This window comes from Hippichthys cyanospilos, chromosome 18 (genome assembly GCF_059441005.1).
Source record: "Hippichthys cyanospilos isolate Australia breed blue-spotted pipefish chromosome 18, RoL_Hcya_1.0, whole genome shotgun sequence".
Classification (NCBI taxonomy): Eukaryota; Metazoa; Chordata; class Actinopteri; order Syngnathiformes; family Syngnathidae; genus Hippichthys; species Hippichthys cyanospilos.
Genome location: NC_142386.1, coordinates 6,397,176 through 6,418,766, shown reverse-complemented (window position 1 = coordinate 6,418,766; position 21,591 = coordinate 6,397,176). Strand labels below are relative to the sequence as shown.

General features: G+C 42.3%; 1 protein-coding gene across 3 annotated transcripts; it reads right to left on the bottom strand.

Annotated features, from left to right (window-relative positions):
- On the bottom strand, positions 1-19,621 carry mark4a (MAP/microtubule affinity-regulating kinase 4a). Of its 3 annotated transcripts, none has more exons than XM_088441265.1 (18): positions 18,833-19,620; positions 16,407-16,604; positions 15,856-15,909; positions 13,218-13,266; positions 13,074-13,139; positions 12,779-12,849; positions 12,626-12,682; positions 10,461-10,697; positions 9,418-9,537; positions 9,237-9,336; positions 9,038-9,147; positions 8,648-8,837; positions 8,144-8,355; positions 7,909-8,012; positions 7,546-7,827; positions 6,260-6,342; positions 4,727-4,771; positions 1-4,387 (listed from the first exon to the last, which is right to left on the bottom strand). In XM_088441265.1, the coding sequence occupies exons 1-18, from the start codon at positions 18,884-18,886 to the stop codon at positions 4,014-4,016; spliced, it is 2,406 nt and encodes an 801-aa protein (XP_088297391.1). In that variant the 5' UTR covers positions 18,887-19,620; the 3' UTR covers positions 1-4,013. The 3 variants fall into 3 exon arrangements, with proteins under 3 accessions (XP_088297391.1, XP_088297389.1, XP_088297390.1); XM_088441264.1 differs by having other exon boundaries at positions 4,132-4,350; positions 18,833-19,621; XM_088441263.1 differs by lacking the exon at positions 6,260-6,342 and having other exon boundaries at positions 1-4,350; positions 18,833-19,619.
- Between the last annotated feature and the right edge of the window lie 1,970 nt (positions 19,622-21,591).

Below are 21,591 nucleotides of genomic sequence, written 5' to 3'. Positions count from 1 at the left end.
TGCCAACATCAGTGAATTTTATTAATTTTCAGCTTCATGATCTCCTTTAGATATAACAACCACTCAAGCTCAGTTTACAGTTTTTTTTTTGTTGGTGGTGGAGGGGAGGAGGGGATTTAAAAGAGAAAAGCAGTGAAAAGGCTACCAAACCTTTCATCCGTTTCATCGAGGCTCTTTTGCATACATCAACATTTTTCTCCAGACTGTCATTAATACTGAGCCCTCTGGGATTAAAAATACTGTACCGTCAATCAAAAGGTTTAATTAAAAAAAAACAAAACGTTAGATTAATCAACGTTCATCCATCCTCGACTAAGGAGTTGTTTGCTATTTGTTTTTGCCTTTACTTGGTTCCACTGCAGTGCTTCTCCTGATACACAACCCAGTCATTGGCAAAGCTTTCTATGGCTTGAATGCAACATAGGGCTTCCACAATGTCAAAGAAAAGATAAATGCTTTATGATTCCCAATTGAAATAGGAATTTCAAACGCAACGGTTTCTCTTTCAGTGGGTAGAGGCTTCGCTTTTCATCAGCCTGAAGATGCCCTGAATATAGTGAACAGTGTGAAGTCACCGTGTTATTCCCAAAAGCTGTCTGTCCAATGTGTGCGAGGGGGGAAAATATAGTTCTGCATTTCACAAAGCTACCAATCCTAGCTGTGCATCAAGATTCATTTTTTTCCCTTTGAATCCAAACACTGAAGTCATGCGAGATTGCTAAGTGGGTTTGCTTTTCCCTATTGTCACTGACAAGAACAGCTTGAAATTAGATTGACGTTCTCTTGCTCTAGCTATAAATAAACCTTGAGCTCTAAGATATATACTATTTTCATAAATTGTATATACAGCCAACAACTGACTGATATAAATCCCGTTTTAATGATAATATTCTAAAAAATAAATTAAGTACCTGTGCAAATATCCACAAATTGAAGTGTTTCACATTTAAGACTATGGCGCCCTCCAGTGGCTAATTGTGGGTACACCATAAAGGTCCACTGGAAGGAGCTGATTCAAGTCAAAGCAAAGTGCATTGAGGTCGACATATTACCTCATGCAATATAGCACAACGAGTTCACGCCCAGGTAGTGGACAGGGACAGACTCCTGGCGTCCACGTTGCTTTTCACCCTAAAGAGGAGCCGAGGTCAAAGCTGACCCCTCCCTGAACTCCCGTCTGAAAAAGCGCACACCAATCAGCGATGAAAAGATGTCATTCGTTGGAAAACAGTGCTCGAAGTGGGCCGGTACCGGCACTTCCCACCAGGACATTTTTATGACGTATCGGGACATTTCTCTCTTGCGCTTTGTGATACTCGTTCAAAGCCTTCAATCATTCAGGTACTCTAAATGAATCCAAAAGAAATATTTTTACCTCTTTTTTTATATACGAGTCCAGACATTCAATCCTAGATCCACTTTCTTTTCATTTTTCTTGGCAAATAGGAAGGTCTAAAAATGGCTGGTACTCAAACAACTAATAGCGAAAGAAATGGATTACTTTAGCATCTTTAAGTGATTTCTAAAGCAACTGTTTAAGTAATCGATAACTATTAGTTCTTTCCTACCTTAAGTAATCAATTACTCATCCGAAAGTACTTTACTTAACTTGATTACCTAATCGGCACCGCAGTACCTAAAGCAATCACTTAAGTACTGCATTACATAAAATAATCAATTACTTTAGTCCTCGATTACCTAAAGTAATCACTGTGGTGGTCATTACCCAATCAATTACTTCAGTACTTTAGTTCCCAAAATAATCAGTCCACGATTGCTTAAAAGAATCATTTTGTTCGTGATTACCTAAAAGTAATCATTTGCTTTAGTATTTGATGACCTAAAGTAATTGATTACTTTGGTACTGGATTGACTTAGTACCAGATATTTTTAGACCTTCTTTTAGCGAAATACTCGGAAAAAATGAATATAAAAAAATTGGATTCAATCTCTGCCCACTGGGACAAAAATTAAGAATGTTTTGGGGATAATGGAACAAACAAAAAAGCAAGAAAAGCAACAACACCGTCATGATAAACTTCTGAACAAATGCCGTGAGTGTTGACTTCTCGCAATCCGGTGCGTTCAAATTCATTGGGACATTTTAAACTCAAGCGGAAATGATTCATTTTTACAATGACCTATTAGACATCATATATTAAGGAATGAATCTTCTGCTAATTTATCAGGTAACAGTCAAATAAGGGGAGCACCGGCACTTACCCCCCCCCCCCACTCAAAGCACTGTCTGTAACATGATTGTATAATGGCTTCCAGTACAATGAGAAAACGGGGTCTCAAAGTTGAGGTACATAAGCCAGATGCTGATTGGAACTAGTGCTAAACTTGAAGGTGGTAAATATGAAGCTTGGCATCCCTGTTTCATAGAATTGCTGATTTGGTAGGTAGGGAAAAAAAAACAAAAAAAACAGAAAAAGACATGGCGGATGACGGATGTGGGTTTGGGGGTCACCATGAGGAAAAGCCACAATTGAGAAATAGTATTAACAGTAAATCAGCATCCAAACAACATGATCTCTGCAGCCTACGTAAATATCACAGTACGGTATTCACTAAAAACAGGGAGGGAGAATAGAAAGCAGCCGCGCCTCTTTCTTTCTCTTCCTTTTTTTTTTGTACATGAAATATATACTGTGTGAAGGCTCTGGGGTAGTTCACTTTAAAGGCAACTGGACTAACAAAAAGAAAAGAAAAACGTCCATAATGCCTTCATGATGCCTTTGCAGGGCACTCCCCTTTTTTATACACAACAGCCCAAAGTTTATATACTGTGCCACAAGAAGAAGAAGAGGGTGGATGGAGTGTGTTTGCTACTTGGTTCGTCCGCATTTTTGGTCACGGCGCGATTGCCGCGTCTCGGCCATGAAACCGTACTCGCTCCACCCTGAAGGGAATGAGGGCTACAGGTTTGGACGCGTTGGAAGAATTGGCCAAGGGAGGACACACCGGGGACATTATGATACTCCAAACAAGCGCGATCGTGGGAATTCCAAGTACAGATTATTAATACCCTGGGCAAATTTTTCATAGGGTTAAAAGAAAGGGCCGGGTCCCCCCCCCAAAAAAATCAAATCTCGAGTTTCACCGGTCGTTCTGGACGACAGGTGAACGTAATAAACCCAACAAATATTTATTTATGGGTCGGGCGAGCTTTCTGACTCGAGGGCCACAAAGGCTCCTGAAATTTGACGCATATTTTGCGGCGCAACTATGCGAAAATATTCTCACTTGGAGGGAGAGCACTGAAAACAAGAAAGAAAGAAAAAAAAAAAGCTCAATTGATTGAATGAGGCGTCTGGGCCAATCAAAGCAGTTTTATGCTAGTCCGCCACCCGGAAATATGAGTTAGACAAACTCATAAGTGTGAACCCTGCTCCCTTTGGCCTCAATCCTGTGGAGCGACGGGACTAACCAAAGCACCCTAACTTGACTGCTTGTCTGGCGCAGAGCCAGGGCAACTCCAGAGGTGTATGAAAAATTGAATCGTGTACGTAACGATGAACAGACATCAATATTTAAAAAGAGGATGATGGTTTTCTGCACTAGTAAAAATAAGAGTGAATAAAAACAACCGTTAGAGCAATAAATAAAACAAAAAATATTAGAATTATGGCTAGAGTAGTAGTAAAAAATATTTAACTAGATTCAGTCAGATCCAGGTCCAGTGGGTGAAAGTTCTCCGCGAGGAGAGCTGAGCTTTTTGCGGGGTGACTGGATGGAGGGGGCGGGGCGGGGGGAGTGGCTTGGGGTGCCTTCAGTGCGCGCGTATCTTTGTGAGGGTCAAGTGCGCGCGTGTCGCGTGGGGAAGCTGTGAACAAGCCGGACAGAGAAGTCAATTCTCTCCGATCCGATCCGGACCCCCTGCCGGGCTTTTTTTCCGCCCGACGCCCCTTCTCTTCTCACACCCGAACACCCTTTCAAATACTTGCGGACACACACGCACACACCGACGCGCCCCCACACCTAATGTATGTCAAGCCCCGCCCCTCCATTCAGAGTTCAAGATCCTTGGATATTTGGGTGGCTACGTCCCGAAAAGCTAGCGGCGCCCCCCAGAGTCGTGTGTAGCGCACCCCGTTTGAAGTCCCGGAGGCGCCCGTGGAAAGATGGCACACCTCGGCCTCGAAAGCCACACGGCCCCCTGCCACGCCATGGGTGCATGAGAGCAGAAAGGGGCCGGCGTGGTGCACCTGGCAGCCGCACCCAAGCGCCGCCTCCCGCAGAGCCAGTACCACCTCCGCAGGGTCCCGCCGCCCGCCGCTTCTTAGATCCCAGCCACGTCCGACGGCCCTGGGCTCGGACGCTTTTTGATACCCAGGTAGATGGCAACTGCGAAGGGAGACGCCGTGGCTGCATCCATTAGTCTCTAGCTAAAGAACCTGGGACGATTGCGGTGGCGGAGCCAGACCTTGGGTGTTCGTTGACCTTAGACGGTAATCGCTACCGCGCTAATGAAAATTGCCTTCAAACGAGTGGTTATATCCACTCCAATCCAAAATTGGATATACGTTGGTATACTGTTATGTGAAGCTCTTACCAGTAGAGGGTGCCAAAGAGTATTTAACTGCCGATGAGGATTAATTGAACAGACTGCGGGGCTGCTGTGGCAATTATCTGGAGGAAGGGAGGGGTCAAAACAGATTCCACGGCTGACATTGACCCCCGGGCCCATCGTCTGGCTCCACCACTGGACAAACATACTGACCTTGTGACCGCAAATCTCCTGATTCCCTCAGATTCATTTGTGACCCTGGAAGAAAGAGACGCGGCGTGAGAGGTCACCCAGAGCGGTCGAATGAGGCGAATGACGTTCAGGATAAGCTCGCATCGCATCACACGGTATGTGCGCTAAACTCACGATCTAGCTCACTTCAATTTACAGCATGCTCTGATTGCCCTTCATAGTACTGTACAAGCGTGCGAATGACTGTAACACAAGGAATAAACGTTGAATGAGTTTGCAAGCCATTAACCACAAATTGATCGTGAAAACTCTCTGGCAACATTGAGCACATACTGCAACGTAGGACAGTGCAGCTGTGCAGGACCCGATTGCTAAAATAAGGTCAAAACAAAAGGCTGTTCCTAAAATAATTAACAAATAACTAGCACAAATAACTTCAGGTACTTACTTTGATTGCTGCAGTACTTGATTACCCAATTCATTTTGTACAAAAAGCTCTAAATAGTTGGTTTCTTTACTTCTTTAGTCCCTAAAGTAATTGATTCCTTCAGTACTTTAGTAACTCAAGTACTCAATTATTTCACTACCTTAATTCCTTGGTAATCGCTTAAGCACTTGACTGCTTAAAGTAACAAATTAATCTAGTGCTTATTTACATAAAGTAGTTGATTGTCTTAGTACTTGGTTACCTAAAGTCATCATTTGCTTCAGGAGTTTAGTACCTAAAGTGATCACTTTAGTCCCCGATTGCCTAAAGTAATCAAATAGCTAAGTGATTAATAGAGACTTAATTAATGTTAGTAACAGCCATTTTAAAACATATATTCAGCCGAATTCTTGATTGTTTTGGGAAAAATATAAATAGTAATACAGTACCTAGGAAAGTATGTCTGGGGACCTAAAAAATAAAAATATGTCTTTGGGATTGAACAAAGTGAAAAAAACCAAAAACATGAAAATAACCAATATGTACTTAAGCCTGATGCCATCAATTTATTGGCTTTTTTGCATGTTGTTTATTTTTCACGTTATGATGGACGACATGTCTTCAATGTGACCAGAGTAAACTTTCACAAACTGGATGAACAGACTCAATGACACGGCATTGTCTCTAGTGGTGTAAAAATGGAGCCTCATGAAACGATTTTGCTATTTTTTGGCTCCTCGAGATGATATTTTTTGTTAAAATATGCAGAGGAGATCCGAAACTATTCCGTTTTACTAAGCTTTATCTTTAACCCAAGAGCACCATCTACAGGAGTAAAAGAATATCACACGTGCTTTATGAGGCTTCATTTCCATCACTAATTATCTTTCCACTGTTGATTTCAATGACCCTTCACAAAAAAGCAATTGTAGTCTTTCTAAACACCAAGTCATGCTTAAAATGCACGAAAAAAAATCATGATAAAAAAAAAAAATCCATGCAGAGCAGCAGTGATTTATCAATGCAATCTGTGAGGCATTCACTGACTGACGTAACTCCCATGTGACCGGGCAGACAACTGAGCAGCGCAGGCACACAAGAAATAAGCAAGACACATGAGAACTTACTAACGGTTTTTGATCCTTGTGGAAGAGTGCAACCCGACACTGATTTGTTTGAGCCCTGGCGCTTGGACGGGTCAAGGTTGACCCTGATGCCACCATGACAGTAGGAAAGCAGAAGAAGAGGGAGTATATATGGGAAGAGCGGTGAAAGGGGGGGGGGGGGGTCGAAAGGGATAATTGAATTGCGGGAGACCAAGTGGTAGAGGAGAGCCGAGTGGCGAGGATAAAGCTGTGCTTTGATTAGATTAGTCATGTGTGATTATGACCACGAGAGGAAGAGGGGAACAGGCGATAATCTGGGAACGCAGATGGACTTGCGAAGACGCTAATATGAAGAAACATTCTAATATGCATGAATCCCAGCAGGCTTGAACTCAAGTTGGATGGAAGAAACCTTTTCGTGGTAGTGGAGATTTTTACCGGCTGGTTTTTATGGAACACTTTTGAGATCCTTAACGCACATTAATCCCAACAACAACGATGCAAACGTCCAAATTTTAAAAATACATTGTGAAAAAAACACTTCAAGATTGCGTCAAAAATGGTAAACTTAAGAGATCAAACAGACGAAGCAAGTGAAAATATTTTTAAATACGTTTGAATGTATTTTTCAAATATGTTCGGACGTACATGTAGGCTAAATGATAAAAAAAAATGGCATTGTTTCCATCATGCAGTCTTTCTCAATTATTTTTTACAAAGCCCCCCAGGAAAGAGGAAACATTTCGAGCCCCTCCCACTCGCCGCGGTGACTATTAATCAGATCGTTATCGATCAACATAATATGATAAGTATACCTAAAATGGAGCCTTTCTAATATTAGCAAAAGGAAAACGCAAAAGGGAAAAAGGGACAAACTTTTGTGCAGATTTTTTTTCCTGAAATACATTAGTGTGATTTAAAAAAAGATTTGACAGCAATTTAAAAACTCCCACACAGACTTTTGACAATGAAAGCGCCACTGCACCACCTGGTGCCGTGGATGTGCAATTACACTTCATTATGGCATAAGCAAAACCTGTTCTCCCTGCCTCGCATTGCGCCCCCCTGGCCAAGGGTTAGGGTTAGGGTTAGGTTGTTGACATTCATACCCACGATGGGATCATACATTTAGCTTACAAGTAAGTTCAAACATATTAGCAAAGATGTATTCAATCACAAATTTGTGAAACCATTTGCAGGGAATGAATTGAATAGTCTCAAATTGCAATGGATTATTTCACACCGTTTGCTGGTTATGTGGTTTCAGGTAAAACTGATGAAAAACAATGGAAAATTCAACGAATTACCTGCGAGTGAGTTTGGAGGTCAGTTTGGTGAAGAGGTTGGAGGTGGCCCTAGTGCGAGCGTGGGGCAACGGGCTGGCATCATGATGGGACAGGGTGGGTGAAGTGGGCGGGGCCGAATAAATGGGAGGGCCACGGTCCCTCAGTTGTCCCCCGTGAAAGGTGCTGCGGATCGTGGAGCCTCGAGTTAAGCGGCATCGGTCCGAAGAAGAGGAAGATGCCGCTCCGGCCCCGGAAATACTGAGTGTGGAGGGAGAAGCCGCCGGCATGCGGTGCCCCAAAGAGCTGAATGCAATCAAAAACATGAGGAGGTTAAAAAAAAAGCTCGAAGAAAACAAACAAAAACACAACAACACAGAGCAGTACCTGTTGTCTTTGCCGTTCTGCAGGAGAGAGTGTCTGTCAGCCCCTGAGCGATCCGTGCACACGTACGTATTTCGGCGTGTCATTGCGCTTCCGGGGATGTTATTCTTTGTAGTGGGAGGAGAAGTGAGAAGCAAAAATTTGTCACGATTTCAAATTTACATTGAATTCATTTCTGAAAAAAAATCCCACTAATCGTTCAAATGATCCAAGTCTTCGAATAGTAGGAAGCACTCACGGTGGTGGCGGTCATGTCTTTACGGCGGTCCGGGATCTCCGACTTGTTGGGGTTGTTGGCGCTGCTGACCATGGGACTAGATGGAGGCAGGCTGTGGCTTCCCATCACGCTGCAACTGGCCTTACGCGAAGGCATCCGTCCCTCTCGCAGTTCCCTCTCGCCCGTGCTGGTCGGGCTCCGTTTGGGGTGCATGACGGGCATGGACGGCCCGCCTTTGTTGTGGAGGACAGCAGCGCATAGACACACGGGAGACTCATATAAAGAGTATTCTGCCACAAGAGCACCCGGCCAGTAAAATCAGGGATGCGTCATCCTTTTCGGAGACTCGATAATGATAAAAGTGCATGATGCATCCGATGTCTCATGAAATCGATTTCGTTAACCAACAGAACAATCTAAAGGTGTAAAAAAAACATTATCGTACATGCCTAAATAAAACGTCAGCCGACAGTTCCATAGTAAGTAGAACAGCTTCAGAGGTCACAGCTAAGAGTAGATACTCACAGAAGTCGCTGTGTCGTCGCTGCCTGTGGTAAGTGGAGGCACTGCGCTGTGTCTTACTGTGTGACGAGGAGGTGGAAGAGGAAGAGGAGCCGGTAGCTGTAGAAGAGTGTTTGTTGGTTCCGTTGGTGATGGGGCTTGGTCGCACCCTTGCCAACGACAGGGTACTGGCTGTGCGGGCCTCGCTGCCCTCCTAAAATCACATGGAGGAATCAAACTGAAGGAACTGCATACAAAGGGAGCCGCCTAGGATTTTTCATGCAGTGTAAAGTTTCGACATTCGGATCAAAGGGCATGTAAGCGTTTGGTCACAACGCGATGACAAATCCCACTTGGCGACAGGGATGTAAATGAAGCCATATTACGTTTCGTAAATAAAAGTAGACGACTCACATCGCCTTTGCGCCCCAGGAGTAAGTAGGTAGCGGTGACCTCATTGTATTTCTGATTGAGCAAAGAGTCCTTGATTTCTTCGGGGGTGAAGCCCATGCCGACCATCACCTCTGAAGCACACAAACAGTAAAGTTTGACGTGAACGGTCTCACGTAACGGCAACGCCGGTCACAACGCCGGTCACATCCTGTTGGCTCACCGATACGGGCCGGATCGCTGTAGTCTTCCACTGGTTCTATATGGGGCTTTAGATCCTCACCCTCATACCCTGAATTTATCCACTTGTCCTTCATGACTTGCTGTGGAGACATAAAAACAGTCCGCTTTGTTTGAATTGCACATCAGGCAAAGGCAAGTCTTATTTTTGGGGTCCTCCTTACATCTAGGGTGCAGCGTTTGGCGGGATTGAGCACCAGGAACCGACGGAGGATCCCTTCACAGTCTGTGGACATGTAAAAGGGCACGCGGTACTTTCCTCTTAGCACACGCTCCCTCAGCTCCTGTGGGTCACATGATGCAGAATTGGAGATGCTTGGAGGTTTCAGGGGAAAATGAAACATTGGCCACAGACCATTTCTATTACATTCATAATTTATTCTTGATTTCTGATTGTCTATTAAGTTTGATGGATTTATCCGATTGTTTTTTGGCTTTCCCTTTAGTGCAGCTCCATCTAGCGAATGCATAAAACAACCCCAGCTACTACTGTGGCTTCTATTCTATGAGCTTTATAATGCGGCGTGCCTTATAGCGTGGAAAATACGGTAGTTTAAAATAACTATCAAATAAATAAACATAATATAACAGTTTAAACCAAAACACTGTATTAGGTGACGTTGAAAGGGGAAAAAAAAGAAGAGTGCTTTTTCAAGCCACCCTCTTGCTGCTAAGTGATTCATTGCCTGGCGAGATGAGAGCTAGTATTGAGCAGCTTTAAGGATTATTTCAGATTTGTTGCCGTCATACTAAGATGGACAGCAAGACTACAAACAAGGAAGCTTTTTTTTTTTATTTTTATTTTGCCGGTATTAATTAGTTTTTATTAGAAAATGAATGAGCGGAAGCAGTGCTTTTTCAGTCCAGCTCCACTCCTTTCATTGTGAATCTGACTTGCAAAGGAGTCTAGAGACATAGTGTCTGGTTGCTAGTGCAACCAGAACTCATGGCAAAACATTGTGGGGAGCTTTTGGAACTTCTTCTCAGACTGGAGTAGAGTCTAACAAAGTCTCCGTCGTTCAAAGGGGGACTGTTATACAATGGCGTGTTGATTTACTGTGCGGTAGTATGTCTTGAATTTTACTCTCACAAAGATAACCAAAGCAGCAATTTTTCATTCTACCTTGCATACTTTGGGATTCGGTCCAATTTTTGCTCATTTTTTGGCTTGTTTGTTTGTTTTTGCCTATAGATCCCAGCCACTTGCCTTCAAGTTCTGCCCATCAAAAGGCAGCGATCCGCTGACCAGCGTGTACAGGATGACTCCGAGGCTCCAGACATCCACTTCGGGTCCGTCATATTTCTTTCCCTGGAAAAGTTCGGGAGCAGCGTAGGGCGGCGAGCCGCAGAACGTGTCCAGCTTGTTGCCAAGCGTGAACTCGTTGCTGAACCCGAAATCGGCGATCTTGATATTGGCATCTGCATCCAGCAGGAGATTCTCCGCCTGTGATTGAAGCAGAGGAAGAGATGCTAAGTATGGAAAGAGGAGGGAGTGCAGAGATGATGGGGGCGTAGGGGAGAAAATAATAGGACGAGGGAAGAGAAAGTGGAAGGAGATTAAACTGGAAGACAAAACATGAATTGCAAAAGGAAGAAAAAAAAACAAGGATGCCTATAACAGATGGGAAGGGGGGAAGGGTGTGTGTATGTTGTCCAACTACACAGATACCTTCATGTGACTCATGCGGCGAAATCTAATAGAAGTAAAGCTGGGCGATACGTCCCCCACCAGAAAAAAAATCTCAATTTTTTTCAATCATTCTGGACGATTGCTATTTTAATCCACTTCAATGGAAGAAATAAACCCAACTAACATTTATTGAAATGTTGGTACTATTATTTATTTATTTATTTATAAAATCCTGACAGAAAAGACACATAAAATGAATACTTATTTAAAATCATCTTTAACAAAAACTTAACATTCATGCTTGTGCATAACTTAGGATAGGGTTAGTTTATTTATTTGGCCATTTATTTAGTAGTAAAATTTAATATTTTGTCTATAATTAATTTGAAACTACATTGTTTTAAAGTCATTCCGAATTTTAGCTTAGACTGGTCTATTTCTTCACAGTCTCTCTTGAGTACCGTAATTCTTGTCTTTTAAAATAGTAATAAAAATAATAAATAATAAAATTCTGGTCAAATATGTTTTTTATGGAGGGTATCTGACACCCTTGACTCGTGCTGATCTAATAAGCCAATTGAACACTGTAGTGATAACTGTGACCTTTGTATGGCAGTGTTGACATACATACTACACGCACATTACATTCTCGTAAGACTAAGTAAGGAATGAAAATCAGTAAAAATGTAGGCTCCCGCAGACACCAGGCATAAAATTGTAGAGCTGCACAAGGCTGGAATGGGCTACAGGACAATAGGCAAGCAACTCTGAGAAGGTGACAACTGTTGGTAGAATTATCAGAAAATGTTCAAGTCGACTGCCAATATCCCTCGGTCCGGAGCGCCTTGCAAGATCTCTCCTTGCGGGGCATCAATGATCCTGAGGACTATGAGGGATAAGCCCAATGACACGGCAGAAAGTGATGAATGACCTGAATAAAGCTAGGACCACAGTGTTAAAGAAAACCATCAGTAACGCGCTCCGCCGTCACGGATTAAAACCCTGCAGTGCACGCAAGGTCCCCCAGCTCAAGCCAGCGCATGTCAAGGCCCGTCTGAAGTTTGCCAATGACCAACTGGATGATCAAGAAGAGGAATGGGTGAAGGTCTGAGACAAAAGTGGAGCTTCGTAGGAAGTATCTCAAGGTTCTGGAACGCCCTCGTCAGTAACCAGACCTGAATCCAAAAGATAATCTTTGGAGAGAACTAAAAATCCGTACAGCCCCGAAACCTATACGTTCTGGAGAAGATCTGGAAGGAGCATGCCAAAGTTCCTGCTGCAGTGTGTGCAAACCGGATGAAGATCTATGGAAAACATCTGACCTCTGTAACTGCAAACAAAGCTTTTTGGACCAAATATTGTTCTGTTTATCTGATGTATCAAATACTTGTCATGCAATAAAAATACAAGTGTTATGTTAAAAGGGGCTAGTACTAAAAGTTAGCTAAAGACAAAAAACAAAACAAAACATTGCATTAACCCGATTTCATGATTTTTGCACATTTTTACATCTTCAGTTTTTTCAACGATGAATTCATGGAATTAAATCGACTCATTGCTCAGCCCTAAAAAGAACACATGCCAGCAATCGCCCACTATTAAATTCTCCATACTGTGAGATTAAGACGCTATGGGGCCCTTTTCACACACAAAGATTAAGACTAGTCTGAGATTATGACTTGAACTAGCCTTAATCCGCTATTTCTGAGAGCAGCCCAAAACATCTTCTCAGCTTTCTTTACCTTCAAATCTCTGTGGACAATATTCTTCGTGTGGCAATAGTGGACGGCAGAAACAATCTGAACACAAAGCGATACACACAGTTTAAATCAATGCACAAAACAGTCATATAAATGTAATTCCGCAAAGGAATCTGTTTTTTTTCTTTTTAATACCTGTCGAAATTTGGCTCTGGCTTCAACCTCCTTCATTCTTCCATGAGACACGAGGTAGTCAAACACTTCCCCTGTAAAAACGAGTCAAAAAAAGAGTCAGAGTGCTGATGGACTTGCTGAAATGCATGGATTGGTTGATGAAGAACCATTATTACCAAGGAATTAAATGTGCCACAGATTCAAATTAGCATAATCTTTTGGGGGCCTTTAGTTCTTAGTATTTGGTTGAAAAAAGAAAAAAAATCTTGTCTTTGCTCACGTGAACAAGACCCAGCTTGTTGGCTGAGGTACTCACCTCCACTGGCGTACTCCATGACCAGGTAAAGGGTCTTATCTGTTTCAATCACCTCAAACAGCTGCACTGTGGAGCCAAACAGAAAAAAAATTTCGAACCAAATGCAGACAAACAGAGCAGGTACTGGATTTGCTTCAACATTACCTATGTTGGGGTGATTTAAGCCTTTCATTATTCGTACCTCCCGAAAGAGCTGAAACAAAACAACATGTTTCAACAACGACAATGATAGCGCAGTTACAAATTTACTAGCGATTTTGGTATTTCCATCTTAGGAATCAATGTAGTCAATATGTCTTGAAAAATATTTGTGAGGATAGGTGGCTAATAATGTGTGCGCGTGTGTGGATTAGTAGATGCGGCACACCGATCCAAGATGAATGTGCCAACATTTTAAAAGTGTTTTTCTCAAAACAAAATTTCAATTTTAACTTCAACTACAGCATTCAAACGGCTGTAACTTTGTTAAGCTTTGAGCTACTTCCATGTATCGTATATCAATTCAAAGGGGATTAAATGTAGAATTAGAATTTGATTTTCAAATTTTGGAGGCGTGCGCCTGATTTTATGAAAATGCATCTCGCAGACAGACAGACAGACAGACAGACAGACAGACACAGATAGATAGATAGATAGATAGATAGATAGATAGATAGATAGATAGATAGATAGATAGATAGATAGATAGATAGATAGATAGATAGATAGATAGATAGATAGATAGATAGATAGATAGATAGATAGATAGATAGATAAATAGAATTGCACACATATTTGATGAATCTACAGCTAAGAAAACATTTTGTAAGCGTCAAGGAATATGCACTTGCTGGACATTTGCTTATAACACAGGCGGATTAAATTAGTGCCAGTTACTGTGCTTTTCTACCCTTTTATTTTTTTTCCTCTGCTCTCCCCTCATCTCTTCTTGTGCCTCCCTCCATTCCCTCCTCCTCCATCTCAAGCCATCTTCTCTCTTTGCAAAGGCCAACGTCACTGTTGCCATAGCAACCCAGGTATTAAGACCACGGTCTTTCTGAGCTTCTCCAGCTGTGCTTATGCGAATCTTGGGATATGTAGTGCTGATGTGTGACTGTCCACGCCATGCATCCCAGCAACAGCAAACCAAATGACCTAAATTAAAGAGTGCAAGTTTACACTCAAACTACCATGGAGCGAAGAACGCAACATAACCAGCTCCTGTCATTTCTAAGAAATCCTTCTCATGGTGTTAGAGCTTGATTTAGTCATCTGCGCCGTCATTTGCCCATCCCTTCACAATACATTATAGATTTTCCGAATTACAGTTCAGATTATGCTAATGTCAGCTCGCTCATGTCTTCCGATTATTTTTCTTATCCATGGCTATGTAAGGAAGGCCGCTGCCATCAATAGCATATTGTAAAACTATTTTGTTCAAATCTTTTGGCATGAAATAAAGTTGAAAAGAAGGTCTCTTACAACGGTCGCTTGGCTACAAAAGTAGGAAGACAGACTAAGATGAAGCTTTTAATCATTTTACTATGGGCAAGTGAACCCAAGTGAAAGGAAAAAAAAAAAAACTACGATTATGGAAAGTCAGCCATCAAAAGGGCTGTAGCTTGACAAGACAAATGGCAATTGCATCGATTTACAAAAGCCTTGATAATGACAGCCCAAGGTCATCGCTTTTCTTGTACAATAAAAACAAACCAAGCCACTAGAGATTGTAGCGACAGGCTATATTCTCGGATAAGCTACGTGTGCTAATATTGTCTTCGATGAAAGCCCGCTAACCACTAAATCAGTAAGTGTTTTTAAGCACGCATAGGAGGTGCACCCAGACAAGCGGGTTCTGCTGATACATGCCTTTTCCACATTGCAATAATTGAACATTATTCTATGTCGCTCTTTTTAACTGAAAATGATCCCAAACTTGTGATATTCCCCGTTTTGGGCGGAGAGTCTTTTTCCCTTGCCACTTTTAAAGCACCGTGTACATCTGGAAGAAAGGTCAATGTAGAAATAGACGGTGTAAACATGGTTCCAGCACAGGATACCTTTTTAGCCGACCTATTTTTAAAGGCGATTACCGGGCTTGGTCAACTTTTTCCCCCAGCCCGAGTTAAGACTGAAGGATATAACGACATCAGACAATGTAATAATACACACACACATACACACAGTTGCACGCACACACACTTATCTCGTTCTCGGTTGATTTATTTGTGGTCTCTCCACTTCTTGCCCCAAGCAAAGCAGCTCGCACAGGCCGAGCGGGCCAAGTACGAGAGGGACAGGCTTACGCTTCAATGAGTGAGGCGTTTTGGCCCATATGTGCATACGAGCAGCATTAAGGGAATTGATTGAATGCTTACATGAAGCCTTCATCTCTTCAAGCTCTTTACGCTTACCTGACTGATTCGGTCACATTAAGGCAAGCATGGCAGAGCAGCGAAGCTTTTGATTGACGTGACTAGATGATGGAATATCTGTGCATGTGATCAGGTGGCTTGACAACCATCTTTGGACGTACTGTACAGTATATGTCTGTCCATCTTCAGATTGCATCACATATTTTGCAGGGGAAACACAATTATTGAAGGCTCACCCGAACTTATTCCAGAATTTTGGGGGGTTAACAAATTAATAGGTTTTGACTGAACGAGTCAATCCTCAAATTTCATGCATTTAATATAATTTACTTTTGTGTTTAATTGTGGTGATTAATGTTCTCCTGAGAGATAATTCATTTCATGTCGTGTGTCATTAAAAACATGCATGTCAATGTGCAGCAAATTACCTTTTGTAGGCTGGTTGGATTCAACTGAGTTTTGTCTATGATTTTTATTGCGACCTGGAAAAGAAGTATTTAAAGAGAAAGAAACAGACATTTTCTTTGCTTAACAGAGGTTCATCAAAATTAATAACAAGTATCAGAAGGTAAACAACTTTAGAGTGACTAAAAGTACAGTTGACTTGCCCAATATTAAGCATTGATAAAAATATATCAACATAAAAAAACACAAAGTGCAACATAAATTAAGCATAAATGTGTTGACAAGATGTTAACGTCCTTAAAACTTCATAAATACCAGCATCCGAGCCGGATAATGAATAATGAAAATCTGCATAGACTTCACACCTGTCAAAATGCTTTGGAAGGAAACAAATGCTATTTTATTCATTATAATTTGAAAATTAATCGGCCGATAAATTGGCAATCAGTATTTTTTTCTACCAAAAATCAGCAAGAAAAATCCAAAAAAAAATTTACAAACGTGTGTTGACATATGTCTGGCCTTTCCCTTCCCCGTTATTTATTTATTTTTTTACAGACATTCGGTGTCTTACCTCTCTGCCCGTCAGGATGTGGCGTGCCAATTTGACTTTGGCAAAATTTCCCTTGCCGATGGTCTTAAGTAAACGATAGTTGCCGATGTGAGGCTGCTCGTCAGAGCAGGAGGCGATAGAGTTCCTGCATCGGGCACCGAGTGAACGGCTGGACTGACTTGTGGCCTTGTCCGAACGGCTCGCCCCCAACAACACATGCTAAAACAAAAAAAAACAAAAAAAAAGGGGGGGGGGGGCGCTTGAAAAAATGGCATTGCCAACATTGTCACAAATTTCAGACCCCTGGCCAATGAGCTTTAGGGTAACCCACGCCAGAAAAGTAAAAATGATCAGCAGGCCTCAATTCTTGAGGCTGTCTACATCAGAGGCAGGCCACACTTTGCTTTTGTAATTTTGCTGACGCACACCGGATGGTAGAGTTTAGAAAAAAAAAAGGCGTTTTGCGCCGCCGTGGGTGTAAACTCTGCCAATACAAGCATCCTCTAATTTTATTTACGGTACAATCGTGCATGAGAGCTGCACAATCTTTGACATGATGGAAGAAAAAACTGATTAGATGGAGTGCATTGGCGGGACGTCGATAACTTGCACTTGTAAATGGGTACACAAGTAAGTTGCGTTTTTTAGGCCTTTCACGCTATATTGAATCCTGAAAAACAAAAAGTCCCCGATACAAATACTTGGACTCAGCACGACAGGCTGCATGACATGCGACAATGACAATCAATGACTGAATGAAAACAGGGAACTAAATACAAACACGCGAAGGAGTCAATGAGGCACATCTGGATATGACAGGATGGCTGAAAGGAGATGATTTGTGTACCTAACGAGAGTAGGGCTGGCAAGAACAAGTGGAGACTAAGACATAACGAGTACAAAAGTCCAGATAAACCTCAAGTCATGATCTGCTTAAAATTACAGATGCAGTCAGATTATATATCATCAAATATATATTATACTTGTATATTATTGTTAAAAATAATGTTGTTTTTTTAATTTATAAAATGGACTTTGGGACATTTGATATCAATTCGGAATCATAGCGAAGGAGAATCTTGCTTCTTTTGTAAACTGATTTTTGGGCACACCCATCCAAACCAGCCACGATCTTTTGCACTCACTCGAGGCAAATAATAGAGAGGGAAACAAGAGGCAAAAGCAGAAGGCCGAGGAGCCAGGATGTCAGGGTGATAAGTGGGTGAGGTACACAGACAAACAAATAAAAGGAGGTTATACTCAAAAAGAGAGCAGATGCCGACACAGTAGTCCCTGGCCAGTTCCAGGCCCTGAGGCACTTCCATTCACCCAGCATGCCATGTACACACACTCACACACACAAACAGGCATATAAAAACTCTCAGACAGTACTGCTTTCCTCCTCTCGCGTCACAATGCATAAAGCCTGTTTTGGATTCCTCCCTCAATAACCATAGGCCAAGACAAGCCACAAGCAAATGCTCTGGGGATTTTTTTTTTTAATCTACACATCGACCCAAGCCTCACCTTTGCCAACGTGGCAACAACATCTACTCATCTAACATAATCGCTTCATTGTGGAAAGCACATCAAGATTATTCTAATGGAAAGGGTGTATGTGAAGTCATAATAAATCATGTGTCTTGTAAACTCGCTCACTCTCTCACACACACACTCTCTCTAGCTTAAACACTGTTGTGTGCTAAAAGCTCTGCTAACAATCATGGGGGGGGGGGGTCATGCAATGTTGTTTAGGGCAGAGAAATAATATAATACACATCAATCGGTGATGTCATAGACAGCTCGATGGCACACATGCATGAAAGCCTTCTTTCTCTCTAGCTGCTTTGCACTGTGCTGGATGTATGGCGTTGTCTGACACCCACTGGCTGTAGGGTTGGGCGCTAAGCAGCCTGCGCAAGCACGGGCTGCACATCATTCCATGCAGTAATCCCCCCTTCGCTTCATACGAACAAACCAGGTATACTCCAAACATTTGTTTTGGCCTGTGCGCCCGTCCCACCCACCTGATTGCCGGAGAATGCATGCATGCACACAGAGAAACAAGCAGCAGCAGCAGCAGCAGCGAGGGGGTATTGTGACATCACAATCTCCATACAGCCCTTTAATAAGATGTGACAGCTGCTTTTAACGCTTTCTGCGCATATTGGTGATTGCATGCAGAGGACTGTTTTCCTGCACTGAGCAAATACATGCATGCGCAGGCACTCAAGGTTAGCCCATTTTTAAACGCAAATATAATGGCAATATCGCCGCTTGGGTCCAAACGTAACAAATAACGAGATCAAGCTACGCATCCTATCCGCACCATTAAAATAGCAGCGAATGCACGCCGGAGAAGGCCAAGAAGATGAGATATTTGCTTTATGGGCGCATTTATCTTGCGAAATGCCCCAAAACAGGCTTGAGGCTGCAGCTGCACTTACATGGTCTCCAGTACTCCTGTCGTTGCCAGACGGTAATGCAGATCGAGAGGACATGTTGTCTTTCTCCCCTTTCCCTGAGTGACAATCGCGGCGTGTTTTGAGTGAGCAGTTTTTTTAGAGGTTCCACCGGCAGAATAACATCCGCAGATGCGACCCACCGTCCCGAATCAATCTGCCTCTTCTCCAACCGGCCGAGCCGCGGTCGAGAGCAGACCTCTGCCTGTCATGGCAGGAATTGATGTCCGGAGGAGGGTGCCCTCAAAGCAGAAGCATCTTCCATCCACCGTGCACTTTGCAAAAAAAAAAAAAAATGAGCAGAGAAGACGGTCGATCAGCGATGCAGCAAATGCAAATTCGGAGCATGGAATAGGTGCTAAAATGCAGAGATGTTTGGCCGAAGCCCAGCGTCTCTGTGGCGACTATCCACCCCCTGCTTCATTGCTGCACAAAACAAACACGGCTTCTTCTGAATATGTCATCTCCGTCGATCATAACACGCGCACATAAAAAAAAAAATCCGGATTTTAGCCCATCGACGCCGATGCAACACGCCCGCTTTACAGAAGCTCGCTGGAGAGACAGCCGAAGGTGCAGCGGAGAAAAAGGCCGAAGTGCTCACAAATCGCTATTCTCGCTCGCTATGTTGCGCTGCACCACGAAGCCACGAAGAAGACGAGGCGCAGGCAGGACTAACAAGACTTAAAAGCATCAAAATGTTGGCCTTGATCGCCAGCACTGCATCCATGCCCTTGAAAGAACAGCTAGGATGTGAACAGGCGGGCGTTCAGCACCCCCAATTACAACATTAATCGTACCGCACCCGACACCAAAAAGAAAATCAAACAAATATAATTAAATAGGACATTTGCGACATGTAACACGTTTCGACTTCGGGGTTAGCTAAAGTCTGACACAATACTGCATTAAAAGCCACCTAATTAGTCAGGTTGATCTATAACGTCTAAAAATACACTGAAAAAACATTATAATAGGCCTGTTTAAGAATGGACTAATTTTGATATCGGAAAAATCACTGGCTATTTTGTTTTTAATTTGCTAGTGTGCTGTTAATGCTTATTTAATGTTTCTATTTAATAATTGACCAAGCCAGTTTTGGTTCAACACTTTTTACTTTGGAAAGCATTTATTTACACTTCCTGACTGTCTGATTTTCCCTTTACACGGGTGAGCTGCGCCACAGCGCAAATACTGACATTTAGGTTAATTTCTAGCGAGACAAAATTCATTCATATCGCTGTATTCTTTGTTGAGTGTCCTGCAAACGAGAAGCAACGTTTGTGGGTGGTTATCTGTTGACTTGAGCACAACTTCGTTCATCTGCTTATTTAAATGCCTGTAGACTGTCAGCATCTAAACAATGTAATGCTCAAAATGGCCACTAGAGGGTAGCAATATGTAAAGTAAAACACAGGTCACTCTTTTCTGGACATGAATATCTGTGAAAGGGCTGCCACGACACATAGTTCCATTGAATTGTTTGGATTGAAAACGACAAGAACTGAAATGAGAACATCTAAGTAGATTTAAACACTAGTCATGACCTCTACTCATTTGACTCACATCAGAAATTCCCATCATCTTGTACGAGAAGTATTTTGGTCAACAAAAAAATGTAACCTTAATCTTATTTTTTTTATCCACTTACCTTGTATTAGCTTTCGTTCCTCCCTTGGCTAGCTTAATTCAGCTACATGTTTGCATGCACAGAATGGTGGATGAAACAATATGATGGATGGATGGACCATGCAAAAAAATTGCAGCAAACGTTAGATACATGATGCATTCTCTTTTCCCCTCATAGTCATTAAACTAATACATTTACTCAGACCTCTAGATGTCAGGAGTGAGCTCGTAGCTGCAGGCAGACTCCCAGTTTGCTTCTGCAGGTGTCCTCACGAGTGCTCGAGTGCTGGTTACACACATTTTTTGCAGCCCTGGTTTGTTGTGGATTTTAAACAGCAGAAATAATGAAGGTAAGAGGTAAAGGTCATACAGATTGCACGGACAAGTCTGAGAAAAGACGTGCAAGTTCAAGTGTCAAAGGGGTGAAGGAACCAATTGTTAAATCGGGGCAACTCTGCCGAGCACTGTCAGCAGGAGGGCAGAAGGATGTGGAGTCATTAAGCTCTAACTTCAATTCTTTCCTGATTAAAGATTGATTGCGGTTCAAGGAGGGGTGAGAGAGTTTCTGTTGCATTTATAACTCTCCTCATTGGTGGTATTGCAAGTGTTCAACTTGTCTGAAGACAACATGGCCGTGTTGCTTGGTGTGATTTAGGGCTGGGTGATATAGACTAGAACTTTTCAAGTATTTGAAATGACTTGTATAGTTCTTTAAGAAAGCTGAAGTACAAATTAAAATTCAGCAAACAAACACAGATAACAATGGTGATATTTTTAAGGTTTCATGTTTTGAGAACATATACAATGCTCCTCTTGGCTGATTTGTACAATATTAGTCATTTTCTTTTTTTTTGCCCCATAGAATTTTATGGTTTTATTGCTTTTACCTGGCATGTAGGCTTACTCTGTAGCTGTTATATCTTTTTTTTCTCTCGCCGTTAGCTATTAATTTGTTCATAGTTCATGAGTCTCCATTGTAATGAAACACTGACTTATTCTAACTACTATCCTCTGGTTGGCACTACAGTGCTCATAAAAGCTGGATAATCAGACTCAGAGACATCTTTTTTTTTGCCAATTTTATTAATCTTCCGAACAAGAAAAAAAAAAGAAAA

Coding starts and splice junctions, on each gene's coding strand:
- mark4a (XM_088441265.1), bottom strand. CDS start 18,886: ATGTCCTCTCGATCTGCATTACCGTCTGGCAACGACAGGAGTACTGGA. Junction 13,140..13,217: donor CTTAAATCACCCCAACATAG/GTAATGTTGAAG, acceptor TTGGCTCCACAG/TGCAGCTGTTTGAGGTGATT. Junction 9,148..9,236: donor CAGCGATCCGGCCCGTATCG/GTGAGCCAACAG, acceptor TGTGTGCTTCAG/AGGTGATGGTCGGCATGGGC.